The sequence below is a fragment of the Mus caroli genome, unplaced genomic scaffold (genome assembly GCF_978045245.1).
Source record: "Mus caroli unplaced genomic scaffold, Mus_caroli_1 scaffold_10, whole genome shotgun sequence".
Taxonomy (NCBI): Eukaryota; Metazoa; Chordata; class Mammalia; order Rodentia; family Muridae; genus Mus; species Mus caroli.
In genome coordinates, this window is record NW_028227265.1 from 111,253,535 (window position 1) to 111,273,142 (window position 19,608).

Genomic DNA, 19,608 nt, shown 5'->3' on the forward strand with positions numbered 1-19,608 from the left:
GTTTGGAATTGTTGATTGCTGCTCTATTAATAGGTGTTAGTAAGGCTGTCACTCCTGGCCGTGCCTGATCAGGATACACCTATAGCTATGGACAAGTACAAAGTAGCTTATTTCTTTTTAAACTGGGTGGTCTAGAGTCTCTATGGTTCTTCCTTCATTACATAGCCTAATTTTCCATTCTTTCATTGTGTAAGTTAAAGATGCAGAATCTTAAAGCATCTAAAAAACAGGGCATCACATCCAACTTATGTTATACTTTATTTTGCATGATTTTTTAAAAAGATTTAATAGATTTGAAAATTCCACTGTCTCCCTCAACTGGCTGGCCTCCAGCCCCTCCACCCCTGCATCCAACTGGGCAGGTACTGACTTGTGCAGTCAGGAGCTGTGCCTGTCCATGTCCCATTGGCCGTGCAGTGCCGAGTCATGAGCCCCGACGTCTTGTAGCCTTCCCAGCAGGCATAGATGACAGAGCTGGAGAAGAGGATCCCATCACTGCTGAGGATCATCCCATTGGTCGGCGTGCCTGGGTTTCCGCAGGACACGGCTGTCAGGAAGCAAAGACAGTAGCCCACAAGGGAGTAAGCCAGGGTGGAAGCTTAAAATGGGGGATGTCAATGAGGGTGGGTTCCTTACAGGAATGTGGGAATGTGTGTATGGGATCAGTTCAGAATTTGTCTTACCTGACCCTCAGATTTATTTGTGATTGGTTACAAAACTTAAAACTATACTTTCACATCTTTCTGATCAAAATACGATGTAAAACATCCAAAACCCAAAGCTTTGCTTCTCTAAGCTTGCATATACTTTTTAAAGCAAGGTAGAGTTATCATGAACTTTAAAAAGTATTTTACGGTATTAGAGTTCAAGCACACCTTCCTTCATAGCATTCTTTATTTGTGGGAAATCTGGAAAAAAATAAAGCCATATGTTATATCCCCAGGAGAGTTCACTTGGGATTTAGAGAATAACTCAGAAATATAGATGACTATACCTATTGGAATGTTGTCTCCCACGTGTTATGAAATCAACCCACAGATGAATAATTGATTGACATGTGCCTTCATTTTGCATTACTCTCACAAGTATCTTAATGTCCCCTATAGGCACTGAAACTTCAGTTAATGATGCTCAATGCAACTGGCAGGACTCTCACTCACTGTGTGCACCTTAGTCAGCACACAGCAGAAGCATAGCCGTCTCCTGGGTCAGACCATAATGATGGCTTCAGTGTTTAAGATTTTTGTCATATTTATTTGAGAAATTTATCAGAATAATTGTTTTTTTTTTTTATCCCAACCCTGTTACAATGAATTGCCAGAGAAGATGCCAGACAACTACTGGGTAGTAACAAGGAGACTACACAATGAAACTCCCTGAAAGTGGTCATCATATTTGAAAATATTCTTGCATATTTATTTGGTCTACTTTCAAAGCTAGTCCTGAGAACAAAGAAAGATGCATTTCTCATCGAACATGGAAGAGAACTGTCCGTTCTTACTTCATGTAGAATATACACATAAGCTAGAGTTGAGTTGATACTTTTTTGTAAAACAAATACAAAGCACTTATATCAGTACCCATGTCAGTCATAACTAATCAATAATCATTCAATATACATTTGTTTAGTATCCAGGAAGTCATAGCTACTGTGTCGTTGTACTGATAGAAAGTCTCTCTCTCTCTCTCTCCCTCTCCCCTTCTCTCCTTCCCTCCATCTCTCCTTCCCTCCTTCTCTTCTTCTCTTTCTCTCTTTTCTCTCTCTCTGTCTCTCTCTGTCTCTCTCTAAAAAGTGACCATATGTAGTCTAAAGCAGAACCTACAAAAATCAACAAAAGATGATAGTACCATTTCTACATGATCATATTAGTTAAAATAATCTGTGTATACAACTTTTCAAGTCACCTATGCAGGACCAAATGCATCAACTAATTGATAAGAGTTTATCTTGTAAGCAAATATATATTAGTATGTTTCTATGATGATGACACTATCTGAACACTGAGACAATTCCCTTTAAAAATTACATTTTATAAAGTAAGACTTACAATCAGATTTTTTTCTTTCTTTTCTATTTAACAGTAAGAAATGCATCCATTGCCTGTCATACCAGTGGGATGCAGATAGAAGGCAGTGTAAGCCCGTGTTTTTGGATTGATATTAATAACAGGACAGAAGTGGCTGTGATACTAAAGGAAATTTGTACTATTTGTAGTTAACAAAAGACAAAGATACTTTGTATATTATAAGGTAAGACTTCACCATATTCTATGTTTCCAAGTTTTATTCTTTGTTTATAGTTGAAAACCCATCTTCTGCTTCAGAGCTGTTCATGTGACTTGTTTCGCTAAAATGCAATTTTGTCTTACCTAATTTACAGCAAGATGTAACAACTAATTACGAACATTTTCTTGCTTAATATCAGCAGAGCCCACCTAGATGGCAGTTGCAGTATACTGAACTCTGTCTTTTTTTTTTAATTAGTTTATACAGACAATGGATTCAAACTCTACACATAATGTAATCAACTGTAAAGGGGATTAGATAAGATCCTCCCAGTTGCTGTAAAATGTGGAAGGTTTCATGTTCTGGCTATTAGTGGTAATGACAAGACAGCTTCTAGTTCATTTTACTTCCATCAATACCACATTTATGTTGCTTTAGTTGACTTTAGATTCTATCAAAATTATGAAAAAGCGAAAAAGAGTTGCTCAATGAAACTTAAGTCATGTGACATAATTATTGTGAAGCAATTTCCTGAGTGAGGACCTTGGAAGCATTTGCTAATGAGAGTGTGCTTAAAAGACCAATTACCAGCCAAAGCTAAGATAATATAATAGAAATCTACAGGTATGTAATATTAAAATATCAAAGTTATATGTTATTTGGTCTTTATGAACATCTTAAAAGATTTTCTTTCTTTTCTTTCGTGACTTGTGAGTTCCTTTAAAATTCATTCCCATTTCCCATGGGAATGTAAGGTTTTTAGTCGATTGAGAATAGCCAGTTACATCAGGTTAGAAATAATCTTGACTAGGGAACTCGTGCCTGGAGCCTTGCTTAATACTTGTGGAGATTCAGTCCCCAGTGGGGATAATATAAGAGTTTTTCAAGTATTCCAAATTATAGAGAAAAAATTTATTCACACACAAAAAATACAGCAGTATAACCTTTTGAAACTCCAAACTTGAGATGCTGGCTTAGGTGGATATCTGCTAGTTAGAGGGATAGCTGCTAGTTAAAGGGATAGTTGCTAGTTAAAGGAATATTTGCCTACATTCTGATGCTCTTTTCTGAACTTTGAGTATATCATTATCAAACACATCTGTTTATCCTTGCATAAGGCAGACTTTGCAGACTGGCCTGGTACTATAAAGGACTCATGGCATCCACTGTTGACAGTTGGACCATCCCTACCTCCTACTAAAATCAGATGTATTCATTCCAAAATGCCACACAGACTAGACCCCTAGATTGCTTTGTAGCTTCTGTGTAGAGTAGAACCTCTGAGAACAGAAGTACTCCCAGCCCATACAGATCCTGTCTGGTTGACTTGCTCCTTCTCATGGCTTCTCAGCCACCTTCCTTTACCTCCAGAAGCCATACAACAAGGCGTCAGCCACAGCCTAGCTTTGGGTTAGAAACACACTTTTGTATGCTAAACATTTAAATGATAAGAACTTGTGAGATAGGTCCTTGGAACAGTCTGGACATCTCTAGGGTTCCCTTGTAACTTTTGCTGATGCTCTTAGAACTTTTGGAAGAAGGGTTCAAATGTACAAGAAGTAAAAGCATTGAGAGATCTCTCAGTCTGGTTCCAGCCATTTAGGATGAGTGAGTGTGTGAAGACTTGGGAGGTCATGGGTTGCAGGGATTGCTGAATCACTCACCCTCACACACAGGCTGTACTCCTGACCAGGATCCATTTACCAGGCATGTGCGCTCTGCAGAGCCCCGCAGCTGGTGGCCCATCTCACAGGAGAAGCGCAAAAGACTCTTTGTCTTAAACTCATCCCCAAGACGAGACCCATGTGCTGGGGTCCCTGGATCACCACAAAATCCAGGACTATTTCCTGCAAAGAACAAAACACAGGGATCACATGATTGTTTAAATGGAGTTGTTTCATGTAAAACTTCAAAAGCTACTAAAGGTTTCTTAAGTATGCCCTTAGCATGAGATATGCTTTTGCAGCACTGTGGCATCTTGAAAACAAAAAGGTTTTCTTGATCATACTTCCTAACATGGAAGAAACTTAAGTCATTGTTTCTCTGTCATTAAAATAAAAATATGGCTAATGAAGAAATGGGATTCTTTGGGAAGAAGTGAAATACCGGGATATGGTCACAGCAGCATCCCAGGACAGTGATGTGGACAGTCATAGAGAAGTAGGATTAATTAGTACCAGAGACACAGGGACATCAAGGTGTGTACTCTTCTTTGCAGCTACATCTAGTTACTAAACATTACATTTTCCTTAAAGACCACCCACAGAAAAATTAATATCATAAAAGGAATGAGGATAACTGCTGATACTAGAGGTAAAAACTGTGGGAAATAAGAGTGGACCCCTATAATGCATTCAACCAAGGCAAGCAAGGGTTCCAGCATGGGAACCAGAAATCCCTGCAGAAGGAAACAGTAAGAGATGTAAGGATGGGGCAGGTACTGTTGCTGATTCATTCGGCAGGAACCAGGAATAAAGGCAGAGATGCTGAAAAAGATGATATAGTCCTCTGTGGTGTGGCTTGGTGAAAGCAGTGGGGATAGAATGATTGTGATCTAGAGGAGGTAAATGTAGGGACCAGTAATCATGGTGAGGATGATGCTGTATGTGATATGGACCTGTGAGGCACTAATGGTGCTGAAGATGGGGATACTGGTGGTCTATGTAATGGGGACCAGGGATGATGGTGAAGATGATGTTGATCTATGGGATAAGGGATAAAGGGTGAGGTGAAAATGTCAATGCTGGTGACCACTGTGGTGGGGCCCAGAGTTGATGGTGATCATCTCTATCAGTGGTGTCTTTTGAATCATTTCAAACTTGTGTGTAGTTGTCCAGTATTCTGAGAACAGGTTTCCTCACCTGAACAATGAGGAAGGGATCCACTCCAGTGACTGTCTTCTTGGCAGACTCTTGTGCTGTTGCCTGTGAGGATCTGGCCCCCTTTGCAGGAGTACTGAACTGTGGCTCCGTATGTAAACAATTCTCCAGTTAGGACAGCATTAGCAGGGACCCCAGGATGCCCACATGATATAGCTGAAGATTAGAATAAATGAGAATATATGTTTTGCATCATAAAGCACCCATACAGAACCTGCAAGCATTGCCTGTTAAGGAACAGGACTTAACTATGTCTTCTAAAGGTAAGAAATGGCTGTTTCCAGATGGTATTTCCCATATTTGGTTACTGTAGAAAGGAAAGATTGTGGTGATGTTTTTGTTTGTTTGTTTTTTTGTTTTGTTTTGTTTTTTAATGTAGAGAGCTTTGTTTAAAGTTGGAATTTACATGTTAGCCTTAGAGGAGGAGAACAGCTGCCCGACTTCATCTATCTGGCTCTAATTGTATTCCATGTGAGAAGGATGGGATTGTTTCTTTTTTTTTTTTTAAGTGAAAAGCCATATGAATCCATCAGAACTGTTTTCATTACTTTATCTGTTAACACAATAATCATACACTCTGCTAGGAGACAAGATTATATTAAATTTACTCAATTAAGCTCATCTGTCTAGGAAAAACAGTCTAGTGAGGATTCTTATAGTGGGATGTGATGTAAAATCTGTAAGTAAAAATAACAAGTTAAAAAAAAAACCTGAATCACCTCCAACATAGCCTAAAATGTCATCTGAGCATTTTCATTCCCATTCTTAAAACTATGCCAGTCCTAGTTCACAATCTATTGTAAACATCCTTCAAAAAAGACAAGTTCTAGGATCCAGATGAATACAGGACTGAGTACTGAAAACTCTGCCTCCTTTTCTTCCTCGTGAATTACCAAATACAGCTAGGGACAGATACACTACAATGCTTCATGTGAATGACTAGCTAAATGGAAGCTGCTAGGTACTTATTCAACATCCAAGACTCACTCCTCACTAGCAACTCAGGAGTCATGTGGACCGGAGAGGAGGATTCAGAGCTGGAAGGCAGAGCCTGCCCCTGGGTCACATTAGTCCTCATTATCATTGTAGCATTAGCATCCATTCAGTGCATACCTATGGTTCATATGGAATCCTAAAAGGAAGCCAATTAGACCCAAAAGTGAGTGTTGGGTAAATGACCAGTTCTGGGTAAAATAAGAGAACAAAAGGAAAACAATCCAAGGCATAGAACAATAGCAGCACAAAGATGAGGCTGAACCTCCATAGAGCATGGGAAGTTCTCCTCTGAGGCCTCCTTCCCACATTCCTGTTGTTAAGGGCAACAAATAGAACAATGAGGGTGGGACAAACCAGTCAAGGGACCAGAGTTTGTTAAATCCCTGAGTCTGTAGATTAAAGCACAGTAGCATCTGAACATAGGCTGATGGGATTCTTCTAGGAGCAGGAGAGAATAGTGCAAAAAGAGAAGGAGCAAAAGACAGCTAAGTTCCCTGAAAAATGCTCCAGTGTGGAGCTGAGGAAAGCCAGCTGCAGACAGGCTGACTGGAAGAGACCTGTACATTCAGTCTCTTTCTCTGTGGAAGGCAACCATAGATAGCATCAAAGATAGAACTGAAGGCTGTTTCTGCATAGGGCTTGTGAGGGAAACTCCCTTGAAGTAGCCACACAGGAAATTTCCCCATACTTACCCACCTCAACTGAAAGGGGTACAGGGCATTCTGTAGCGTGGAAGCTATTGCCAGTGCCACCTCTTTCCTGTGAATTATTAAGGTGGCACTTTTCATTTTAAGGATTGCTTTGCTTCCTCCTGACTTAAGCTCAAAGACAGTGATATTTTCTAAATGTACAGATTAAATTTTCATGCTAGAGAACTCTGATTTTGTTTTTTTTTTCAAGGCAATAAAATAAAATAAAATAAACCACCTCACAATATAGGGGCATGTGTGGACCAATACATCCTTGTTCATCTTCTAAACTGAAGAAACAATAATTTCTTTGGGGCCTTGGTGGTCATTTAGATCTTCATCTATGCTCATGTGAGGTTTGTCTAATGCTGTCTATGACTTGTGGTCACTATTGGCCTCAGTGGAAGGGCTAGGGTATCCAGGTCCATTTTCTCTGCCAATCCCCTCTTTCCAGTCATGGATGCTGGGTGAGACCATCAGAGCCTAGGCTGACATTTCTGAACCTGGAACTACAGAGAGTAAGACTAGGACACAAAGACACTGGGATTTATGGCTACTGTAATGGGAGGTAAAGAGTAAGCCTATGTTGCTGCTAAAGCAGGCAGACTGGTGGTCATACGGAGCAGAGGTAAGGGTTCCTTACCTCCCATCTCAAACTCATTTAAATTAGATTTGCTGTTTTCTGGCAGATCCATCATAAGGATTGGCAGAAACAGTGATAAGAGAGGTAGAAGAAGCTAAAACGTAATGTTTACTTGTCTATGTGGAAATACGTTTCTGTTGCTGGTGCTTCCTGTGGCTCTGGGCCAAGCAGCACAGGAGAAGCCTCACTCACCCAGACACTTGGGTAAGGAGCGGTCCCACAAGCCATTTGCCATGCAGGTCAGGGCAGAAGATCCCAGCAGGTAGAACCCCTTCTTGCAGTGATACATCACGCTTGTCCCATACTCGAAACTCTCTGGAAAGTTCTGTTGCCCATGGCGAACTGCATTTTCCACAAATCCAGGATCGGAACAGTTCACAACTAGAAAATGAAACATATCGTATATAAAGCTTTTATGTCTCTGTCATAATGAAGAACTTAATGCAACTTGTGTATGTGTGTGGGTGGGGACAATAGTAGATAGTCATATAAAGCAAATTAAATGAGTCTCAGAAGGATAAATATCTGTCTCCTCTCATGTGTAGTCCCTAGATTCCATACAGGCACACAAAAACATGAATTCATATAGAATGGGAAAACATGTATGAGACTGTCCAGAGGACAAAAGGAATTAAGAGAGGGTGGAGCTCAAAGGCTGGGACATGAGGAAATAGGTTCAACATATACTATAGATTTGTGGGAAAATGTCCTTATATAAGCAGTATCCTGTACAATGAGTGTGTAATAAATTTAAAAAGAAACAAAGCCATAAGCTACAAACAAATAAGAAAATCTTAGGCCGAAATCTAAAAGAAAGTAAATTCTAAATGAATTTAAACAGGCCACGAAGGGAGAAGTTGATCTGGGAGCCTCTTCCTGAATTCCTGGTTCCCCTATGGACTGTACATATTCTTTGTTATAGACACGTCAAGCATCAGATTAGCTACCACTGTCATTTTGAAGTTATGGCACCTATCTACTATTTCCTAAAAATAGGCTTCTTACATATAAATTGTAAATCATTCCTCTCATTAAGCTCTTACATTCTAAAAAGGATAAAATGGAATGGCTGGCACTGGTTTGAATAATTTTGTTCAAGTACAGGGTTTGAGATCTGGGGACACACTTGTTATTCAGCCACACCCACCTGCACAATATTAATGGTTACCCCTAAAGGAATGCTGCTATCAATATATCTTGGGTGCAGTAAAGATGGCAGGTTTATTTTTTCCATCAATGCCTCATGGAAATGTAGGTTGGGCCACCTCTGATGGGAACCCTTTTGCCTCAGGAGGAGAGGGGAAGGCAGTCTCAGTAGTGCAGGACACGCTCTGCTTATACTGAGTGACCTCCATTAGCTCAAAGGCTCATGGGCACCATGGGAGGAATTAGCAGCAGGCATCCTCAGGTGCAGAATAGAAAATGGCCTGATTACCTCACACTTCCCCTACCATGCCAGCGAATGGGACAGCTGCCCTGGAACACCCTCTCCAGACAGTTCTGGCTCAGAAAAGAGCTGTGCACTGAATCCACGAAAAGTTCTGAAAGCTGAAGGCAAACCTGTTGCTATGTTAGGTGCGTTTGATTCTTTTGTTGGGCTTGGGGCGTGGGGCAGGCAGAGGTGGGGTTCATCAAGTTCCCTTCGGCACAGTGAAACAACTCTCTCTGAATTTCATGAAACTCATGAATTTACGAATGAAAGCTTTGGTTTCCTTAAGATAAATATATGTTTATAGATCTGAGGAGGTTATTTTGTGAAGCCCCACTGTATACTGTTTCTATAACCAAATTGTACACCAAAGTTTTATCTGTCAGAGATGACCTAACCAGGGGCAATCAAATGAACCTTAAATATTTTGCTAAAATATTTTGCAAAACCTGGAACAAACAGATGTACCCCAGGCCAGTGCTTGGTAGGGCAAGCCCAATTCAAGATGAAATAAATGGCCCCCTGAACAAAAAAGCACCACCTCCCTATGCCCTGAGCAGAGAAAGGACAACTGGAGGATCCTGTGATCTGTAGGGCACCCCTGAATACCCTCGGCTGACTTAGGAGAGTCTTCAGGGCTTGTGCTATAGAAGACACTCCCTTAGTGTGACCTATGCCGATGTACAATGATCTGGAATCCTGTCTTCTGTGGAACACTTTGCCTATACCTTAGGGTAAAATATTCCCTTCCCACACCTCTCCTACCTCGACAGATGGGCAAGGGGCTGCTCCACTGGCCGTTGCTCCGACACTGGGCTCTGGAGGCACCCAGCAGCAGGTAGCCAGTATGGCAGGTGAAATTCACAAGGTCGTTCAGGTTGAACTCGGTGCCGTTGGTGAGGCCATGGGCAGGGTTTCCAGGGTGTCCACATGTGATGGCTGTGGGAACAAGGTCTACATCACTGCCCACATTAAACAGGGCACCACCACTCCCTCCTGGAGCCACTGGGAGCAAACTGGTAGTCATGAAAAGGGCACAAATGGAAGGGTTTCCTAGAGACATCAAGGGTGCTGCTCAGGTTTGGAAGATCTGGGAGGTAGAACGATATGTGGAAATATAGCCCTTTGTCATAATGGTGGGAAGTGACTTCCACCAAGAGATTCTGTTTCCTTCACCTCAGGACCAGCACTGTTTACTCAAACTGGGTGAATGGCAACTGACTTGGCAACAGAATAGTCAGAGAATGTTAAAGATCTTCTGTTTATCCAGGATTTTGAACACTCCCATTTGGTGTACACCAACTGATACCCTGAGGCTTTTATTTGGAATCACCCCGAGGATTTGTTTTCAGCTTCAAATTATAAACAATTCCAGCATTAAGTTCATCATGGAATTAGAAAAATAACCGTACATGTGGCAAAGTTCTCCTTTTCAGAGATCACTATCATGTGACCTTATGAGGTATGACGAACTACTGTCAGGGGCCTGTCACAGATGCTCTCAAAGGAACATGCCATGGCCCCACAAATGACCATTTTCCTCCTCATGTATCATGTCAGTATGGTCTTCCTTCTGAGATGCCTGACTTTGTAGCTCCAGAGCACTATGGGAGACATCACTGCTACTATTGAGAGGTGTCAGCACCTATGCTTGATTCATGGGGGATTGAAGACTGTATGGGATGTGGCTTGAAGGAAGTTTGCACTGAGAATGGGGACCTCTGTAAACATGCAGTGTTCACCTTGGAAGTCATGAGTTTTGAGATGCTTGCAGGCCCAGCATGTACATGAAGAAGCAATGTGTGAAACTCTTTATTCTGCACGAAACCCCAACTATCAGACAATATATGACCCTGCTCTAATCTAGCACTGTTTCTCATCCTGGATGTCCTATATGTGAGCGAATGACATCAGTCACAAAATGCCCTTTAGTGAACTGATGGGAGAATTTATGGAGGGCTAGCATCTAGGGGAACAGTCTAGAAGATGCTGGATAGGGAAAGCTAGCATGGTGGGCTTGTACTCTGATGGTACAGTGAGAGGGAAAGGCCACTCCTCCCATTGACTCGGAAGGGGAAACACATTTCAAGGATGACTGAACTACACAGGAAAACAAGGGAAAGTGGTCTTCAGGGTAGTTTCACAAACTCTACTCACGGACACAAACAGGAGTCTGCCCCGACCACTTGTGGTCCTGCAGGCAAATCCTCACAGAGGTGCCCACCAGCCGGAACCCAGGGTTGCATTGGTAGACCACTGTGTCTCTGTAGCTGAAGCCATCACCGCTGATATGGCCATTCACAATGGGGTCTGGAGAGCCGCAATGACCCGCTGAGGACAGACACAAGAAACAGTGGGAAACCCATAAGGGAATGCACCAGCATAAGCCCATGGTATTCACATTTCACCCACTTCCACTGTCAAGTCAGTCACAGAGATGGATGCACAAGTGATGGGATTTTTCCATGGACATATGTGCTTTTAGTCTATATTATTCTTCTTTTCTACATGCTCATATGTTTTCTCAACAATTTGAGGAAGCCTTATTTCTTATATAAAATTATTTATAGCTACTCTCTCAATTTATATATAGCTCCCAGATTACTTATTACTTTCTTACTGGCATGGCATGTGATCTATCATTTTGAATAAAAATTGAAAGAAAGGGGTATGGGTTTCCTAACTTACTGGCAGCCCAGAGGAGAAGGAGGAGGAAGAGGAGCAGGAGCAGCAGGAGCAGGAGGAAGAGGAGGAAGAGGAGGAAGAGGAGGAAGGGGAGGAAGGGGAGGAAGGGGAGGAAGGGGAGGAAGGGGAGGAAGGGGAGGAAGGGGAGGAAGGGGAGGAAGGGGAAGAAGCAGAAGCAGAACAAAAGGAGGAGGAGGAGAAGGAGGAGAAGGAGGAGAAGGAGGAGAAGGAGGAGAAGGAGGAGAAGGAGGAGAAGGAGGAGAAGGAGGAGAAGGAGGAGAAGGAGGAGAAGGAGGAGAAGGAGGAGAAGGAGGAGAAGGAGAAGAAGAAGAAGAAGAAGAAGAAGAAGAAGAAGAAGAAGAAGAAGAAGAAGAAGAAGAAGAAGAAGAAGAAGAAGAAGAAGAAGAAGAAGAAGAAGAAGAATTATTTCCACCTGGAAAATGGGTCTATGTAACTATTGATGAAATTTCAGAAGAAGGGACAGAGTTCATACATATGTCCAGTTTAAGAGATGTTCATTTGAGTCATGTGAAAACCACTATTAGAAAAAAAGACATCTCATAATAAGTAGGATGTATAATGAAGTTCAGGGAAGAGTCATATTGAAGGTGATGGGATCTATTGTGGAACAAGCTCACTGCTAGTCCAGGATGCCAAAAGATGTGAGATTGTGCCCATGAACTCTATGCTGGCAAGAGATGATAGAGGGAATAGATGGCTGCAGTTCTTGCTGAACTCACGGGGGTGAAGGACTGAGCAGGGAACATCCCTGTGGTCAGGGAGAGTAGAAAGGCAGGTCAGGTTTTCTCTGCTCAGCTAGGACCTGTTTACAGCTGCCCTCTCTCTGTCTCTCTCCCCATGCCCCTTCTTTCATTTTGTTACACGCAGTCAACTTCTTTTATATCTTCCCCATATATAGAAATGAGTTCTTTTTAACTCAATAGAACAAGAATAGACAATGTAGTTACTCTAGGAACCTGGGTTTGCCAAAGCAGCAGAGACCAATACTTTGGTTCCAAACATAAAGTCTGTGTAGGAGCCACATGTAGGTGGAAGTGGATGCATATATGCAGGTGAAGCTTTCTATGGCTGCCATCACTCCAACAGAGCAACCAGAGACCATCAGAACTGAGAGAAATATCACCCAATTATTGTCATGCTTCATTAGGCTTCACATCACCATTTTGCAGCAATTAGAATAGCAATCAGTATTTCTGCTTGGGACAACATTCTCCTTGTCTTCATCACCAAGCTTGTGACCAGGAAGTGGCATCATAGAGGTGAGGGAAAGCACAAACGGAATATGATGTACAATGAGAGATTATCAGTCTGATAGGGTTTACAGTCACCATGGCAGCAAATCCCTGGATGTGTTTTTGAGGGTTCATTGAGGGAGGAAGACCCATCCTATATGAGGGTGGTGCGATTTTTATGGGCCAGTTTCCCAGAACAGTTTCAAAGGAGAAAGCAAGCTGAGAACCAGCATTCATCTTTTTCCGTTTCCTGACTGTAGGTACAATATGATCAGCTGCCTCAAGCTCCCTGCCTTTCCTCCCACAATGGGCTCTACCTTCAAACTGTGAGCTGAAGTAAATCCTTCTTTGTAAGCTGTTTTGTCTCAGCAAGAAGATGAGTAGCTAAGAGGGGTGAGATCAGGAAGGCCACACTAGATTGCCAGCTCCATCATTTGGAAGGTTTCCTGGCCATCTGGACCTAGTTAGTTCTTCTCTATGCGTATTACTTCCCATACTTGAAAACTTAGTGTCATCAGCAGGTTTTCAAGTAAAACTAAATGCCCTTGTAGTTGGCAGTCCCGTCTCTGAGACCCACCACTGATGGTGTAATGGAAGGACACTGGCTGCAGAGCTGTCATCCTAGACCCTATCAGCAGCATAGCAAGCTCTCATGATGCTCAGTGGTGGTATTGCTCCAACCTCAGCCACAAGGACCATAGAAAACCCCATAGGAGCCACAGCACGATTTCATACAGGGTAGTAGCTGCTTCTAAGGTAATGGATACTATACCTAGTATCAAAATTACAGTCAGACCCTCAGAGATTACTAAGCCACTTATACCCAGACTATCATTCTCAATCAGTGGTTCTCAACCTGTGGAATGTGATCCTTTGAGAATCACATATCAGATACCCTGACTATCAGATATATTACGATTCTTTGTTTTTGTTTTTGTTTTTTATTTTTGTTTTTTCGAGACAGGGTTTCTCTGTATAGCCCTGGCTGTCTGGAATTCACTCTGTAGATCAGTCTGGCCTCGAACTCAGAAATCTGCCTGCCTCTGCCTCTGCCTCCCAAGTGCTGGGATTAAAGGCGTGCACCACTACTGCCCGGCACCTTACGATTCTTAACAGTAGCAAAATTCCAGCTATGGAGAAGCGACAAAATAATTCTATGGTTGGGGATCACCACACCATGAGGAGTTGTATTAGATGGTCACAGTGTTATGAAGATTGAGAACTACTGTTCTAGATAGTTCCAGGAGATTTGAGGGGCAGTTCTGAATGAGGACATTGGAAACCAGCCATCGGTTGCTGAAGAGGGTACATCTAACAAAGTCCCCAAACCTCTCTCAGTTAGACAACTTTGATTGGGAATACTCATTTTCAAACTCTACATGTCTCCACCAATATTTTAGTTTGCACATATCTTGAAGTGGCATACGCCTTTAAGTAATATTGTCAGGTATGTGTGTCCCTTAGGAGGCAAGTAGCAAGATGTACTACATCTGCAAGAAAAATTTCCCAGGGTATTGCACATTCAATTTGACTACCCTACTCTCTGCGGAACTAGCCTAACTGCTTAAAGACAACAGGGGATATACTTCAAAATCTTTGCACTTCCCACTTTTGCCAAATGGAAGAAAGAATCTACAGAATGATGTAGTAGTTTCCATTCCTAATTTGAATAAATGTAGATAAGATATCCTGGTTTCCTTTCTGTAGATAAGATCATCCTGGTTTCACCCTGACAAAAAGCAATGTAGAGGAGAGGAAGTTTATTTTAGTTCAGAATTCCAGCTCATAACCCATCACAGTAGGGGGTTCTAATTAGCAGGAACTTAAAATGGCTGGTCGTATCATGTATACAGTGGGCTGGGTCTTTGCATATTGTTTTACATAATTAGGACAATCCTCCACAGGCATGCCTACAGGGGAACCTGATCTACAACACCAGGCCAAGACTCTTTTCCCAGGTGATTCTTGTTTGTGTGAGGTTGACAGTTACTATTGACCATCACACTGGTGATCCCTGATGTGAAATAGCTGCTCACTTCCATTTCCATTCACATGTACAGAATAGCCACAACAACTTCATTTATAGGATTTAACTCAAAAACCAACAATAATATGTCAAAAAAATTAAGGAAGAAAAATCTCCCTCAGGTGAAACTTGAACTACATGCACTCTGAGTCCTGTTCTGAATTAAAGATGGCATTGTAATGTAATATTTGTTCGTTCTTTGACTGTGAGAGTCTTTTATAAAAGTCCTTACTGATGTCTTGGATTTGAGAAGTAAGGAAATGTACCTAGAAAGAGTTTATTGATCTCATCACCACATTGATGGGAGACTTTGTCCTGAGGGTTGTCTATGGAAATAGATGCTTTTCCATTTTGAGGGATGGCTGTTTCATTCCCCCAGTCCCCAGCCTACTGTATTGTCTTCTATGGTACCTTTGAGAAATCTAGTATAACTATGTATAGCAGTTAATTTTTATAGTATTGTTGGGATGTAATTCCATGACAAAGGTATTATATATTGACATGACAAAGGTATTCTATATTGACATTATAATGACATGACACCTAAATAGGAAAGCATTTATTTGGGCTGGCTATAGTTTGGGAGAGAGATGAGTCTGTTATGTCAGGGAAATGTGGCCATAGGCAACAGACACAGCATGGGCAACAGAAAGATCTTTTATCCTAAACAAAATCCGGAAGTAAAGAAAGCTCACTGGGATTGTGAAGAGTCTTTAAACTCACAAAGCCCACCTCCAGTGACAGATCTCCAAAAGACAAAGCCTTCCCAGCCAGTGCCACTAACTGGGACCAAGTATTCAAATATCTGCTCTACATTCTGGTCTCTGCTTTACATTCTCATTCAAATCATCATGAGCTGGGAATGAAGTAAAGAATCAGGTATAGTCCCAGAGACTGACTATAGATGGACAGACAGACATGCAGAGGCTCAAAGAGTGCATGTCTTGCATGCTGGAGACACGTTGGAAGGCTGGTAATCCTAAATCATACAAAAAACAAACTATAGGCCACACACCAGAGGGCATGTGCCATACGTGAACACTGCACACTTTATCTAAGGAACTTTCTCTTTTTAAATTTTGGCTTTCTTATCTACAGCGATTCTGGTACCAAGTCCCCAGAGGGATGAGCAGGGCAAGGACAGGTGAACAAAAATCTCTGGGGTTTTGGAATGGAGTGTGAAGAGTTGGAAATGTAAGTTCAACAACATTGTGCTGATTCTATAGAACCCCTGCCCGTGAGTGTACTGCACAGAACCTTACCTGTGGTGAAGGGCAGCACTCGTGGAGGAGAGAACATCTTACAAGGAGGTGCAGAGTGAACCCCTCTGCTCTACAAGGAGACACAAGGACCCTGTCATGTACATCTCTACTCTCTCCCCTGAGACCTTTCTTGCCTGCAGCTCCCCTTCCACTCTGTCATTGTCTGTCACTGTGAATATTCAACATGCCTGTGAGGATTAAATTGTAACCATTTTTAGAAAATCTACAAACCAAATGTCCAACCTTAGCACTTGCCCAGCTATTATCAGTATTTTCTGCTGACAATGGAATACTGAGTCTTAAAAATATCCCGTCTCTTAGGAGAGTCAGAATGACAGGCTGTATGATGAGATGCCATCTGTGTAGTGAGCATCTTTGAGCTAAGCCAGGCTTATATGGACAATGGATACCAGAGCCATTTTTAAGACCCTTCTTAAGTATTAACAAGTAGTCATAAAATATCAAGTGGATCAGATCTGTGAACGTCATGAAAGCTAGTGCTGGCATTAAACATCCATGGATGTTTTGAAATCTGTGTATCTGTCCATGTTAAAAAGAACACTGCAGAGTACTGATGTGTGAGTCTGTTTTACTTCTAAGTATAATTTGCAGTAGTGATGCTGAGCAATTTTTCGTTGCCACACAAAGGCAATGGCCCCTGAGAACATGAAGTCCTGTGGAGGACAAGAATTTGACCAGCTATGCTACCCCAGGTGTCTCTAGTGGCAACATCGACCAAGGACCTAACTCCTTTGTCATATGATATACTTTTGTCAATTGTCAAGAATGCGGGGGCAAAATTGGAGGATTTGTGTTTGAGGACTCTGAACTGGTCACCTTCCTAAGACACCAAACATACTTCACAGAAATATGGGAGAGCAGACATCTTCATGGAGGAGAGAAGAAATTCCCCTCTTCTAACAAAATCACTTTTCCTGTAATGACACCAAACATTTTTCCTGGCTATTTTATTAAATATTTTACATAGACCTCTCAAAATCTATAAGGTATTTAAAGAATACATTTCAATTTTATTCCCCTCAATCTACAAAAAAAGTCTAAAATACAGTTTTGAATGATGAGGTTTAGCTACATCAGCCTTGGTGAATGTCACCACATTCTGCTCACAATAGGATGCATGGCTTCCTAGTCATTGTGGTTCCACAAATGCGAACCTACTTCAAACAGCAACCCATTGTACTGGAAAGTTGAGGTTTTTGTAGAGGGTCCCCTATCAGAGGCGTCTTTGACAGCAAGGATTGAAGAGGTAACCCAGTAGGGGAGCTGAGGGCTCACTCTGTGCTAGGAAAATCTATATGCTATAAGTGCATTATCAAGAGAATAACACCTTTACAACAGGGGCCCTAGATTATAAGCGTACCCCTTTATTCTAGCTTTTGTGCTCACTGTTGGGTTCAAGGGAGATTACTACAAAAGGAGATAAATACAAGAAAATAATTAAGAGAACACTGTGATCATAAAACTTTCCTGATGGGTTAGGAGGCACCTGGTAGGGGAGATGTGGGGTCTGTGTCCTTGTAGCATAATGATCCAGACTAGATTGCTATACAGCTTTGTGCCTTACAGATGGTAACAGAGAGCAAGTCCTCAGTCACTTAGAGCATTCTAGAGGCCACAGTCCCAGTACAGGAGCCATCCATAATATGCTCTTGGAATTATGTGAGGTTGTGACACATATCTGTATGCCTTCACATTGAGTTCATCTGCAAGGACACACACACAAACACACACACACACACACACACACCAGCCTTACTTAGAGCCTCAGATTAGGGACTTTGAACAGGACCAGATTCCATTCTCAAGTATGAGCCAAGAAAATTGCCCTACCTCTCCTTAAATACAGCTTTTACATAGAAAATTCCATAAGACATGATTAGTGTATAATCATCCTTTTAAATACTGACTCATTTCTATTCAATGGCCAGAAATACTCTTCACTAGCGGACACCACTAGACACATCTAGAGTACCAGATACAAGATAGAGTATCTCTTCTACCATAATCAGAAAAGACCATGCAAAGCAAAATATTCCTCTGGGTACTCATCAAGATAAAGAGGGGACTTCCCACACACAACCTGTACCAAACATCCACCATCACATCTTATATAATGCTGGGATTCACATGGGTTGGGACTCAATACAGTTTGGATCCACAGAAACCCTGGGGACAAAGAACAAACAGGTGGACAGGTCTCTTCTGAAGTGAGGATCCATTATGATGCTAATCACATCCACCATGATAACTTGATCTGTCATGGAGATGGCTTTTATACTTAGTCTGAAACCTAACTTTCCAGTATACTGCGTCTACAGTTACTAACCATGTTGTTAATACCACCAGCACAAACGCTCATCCCACACCCAGCACATGGAGTTAATTAGTTTTATTCTTCCCAACACAACTTTCATGGCATCTCTACCTATCCTTCCATGGTTGGCAAAGACAAGAAAAACTAACCATAACCAGCTCATTGCATCTTTCATCTCATGACATTTCAGATATCTAAAATTATCTATTTATTATTTCCAATATTTCTGTTGGCTAAGTAATGCTAAAATGTTTCTCAGACATTCTCCACAAACTAAGCTCAACAGATCCATTACCACAGGGACACACCCATCCTCAATGCCTCTGCAGGCTCTCTGCAGAACTGGCATCAAGAAGCTGTGTGTTTGGCTCATTTTATGCCAACTTGACACATGCTAGAACCATGTGGGAAAGGGGATTCTCAGCTAAGATTCAGAACATTTACCTCTAGGCAAGTCCTGAGTGTATTTTCTTAATAAGTGCTTGATGTATGAGAACCCAGGCCACTATGAATAGTGGTGCTTCCCCTAGGCAGGTGGTCCCAGGATATATAAGAAAACAGACTGTTGTATCCACAAAGAATAAGCCAGGAAGCAGTGTTCCTCTTTGCTCTCTCCATTAGCCCTGCTTTCAGGTTCTTGCCTTGACCTCCCTCATGGTGGACTATGGTGAGGGACTGTAAGCTGGAATGAACCCTTTCTTCCACAAACTGTAAGAATGGCATTCTAACATAGCAATAGTAGCCCCAACTAAGACACTGGGTATGGAACACTGAAATGCATAAAGAATGGAGTGGGATAGTGGAGCATCCTGACAGTTGGAACTGAGTTAGGTGTAAAATATAGAACAGCCATGGACATAGGCAATGGTGTATCTGTGTTTCTCAGCACTGCTTATTGTCTCCAGACCATGGTGGATTTCTTCTATAAGGTCCTGTCTTTCACTCTGTCACTGGCCACATCCAGGGAAACCTATCTGCCTCCTCCAGCTTCCTATTGAATACCTGATCCTCTCCTCCTGTCTTTGGGTACTTCCTGTGCAGTGGGTTTTTTGTTTTGTTTTGTTTTGTTTTGTTTTGTTTTGTTTTGTTTTTCCTTTTTTCTCAAAGTCACAGGATTGAGGGTTATTTTGTTTTATCAAGTGATAATCTCTCTTTGACTTGAGACCATGTTATTACATATATTGT

General features: G+C 41.8%; 1 protein-coding gene across 1 annotated transcript in view; it reads right to left on the reverse strand.

Annotated features, from left to right (window-relative positions):
• The window catches only part of Csmd1 (CUB and Sushi multiple domains 1), a 1,626,901-nt gene that overhangs the window by 30,815 nt on the left and 1,576,478 nt on the right, over positions 1-19,608 (reverse strand). Inside the window, exons 53-58 of the mRNA XM_085844142.1 lie at positions 11,020-11,193; positions 9,628-9,801; positions 7,626-7,814; positions 5,088-5,261; positions 3,891-4,073; positions 371-547 (exon numbers count right to left, since the gene is read on the reverse strand). Of these exons, the coding sequence (XP_085700268.1) occupies positions 371-547; positions 3,891-4,073; positions 5,088-5,261; positions 7,626-7,814; positions 9,628-9,801; positions 11,020-11,193 (1,071 nt within the window). The remainder of the gene's footprint in view (positions 1-370; positions 548-3,890; positions 4,074-5,087; positions 5,262-7,625; positions 7,815-9,627; positions 9,802-11,019; positions 11,194-19,608) is intronic.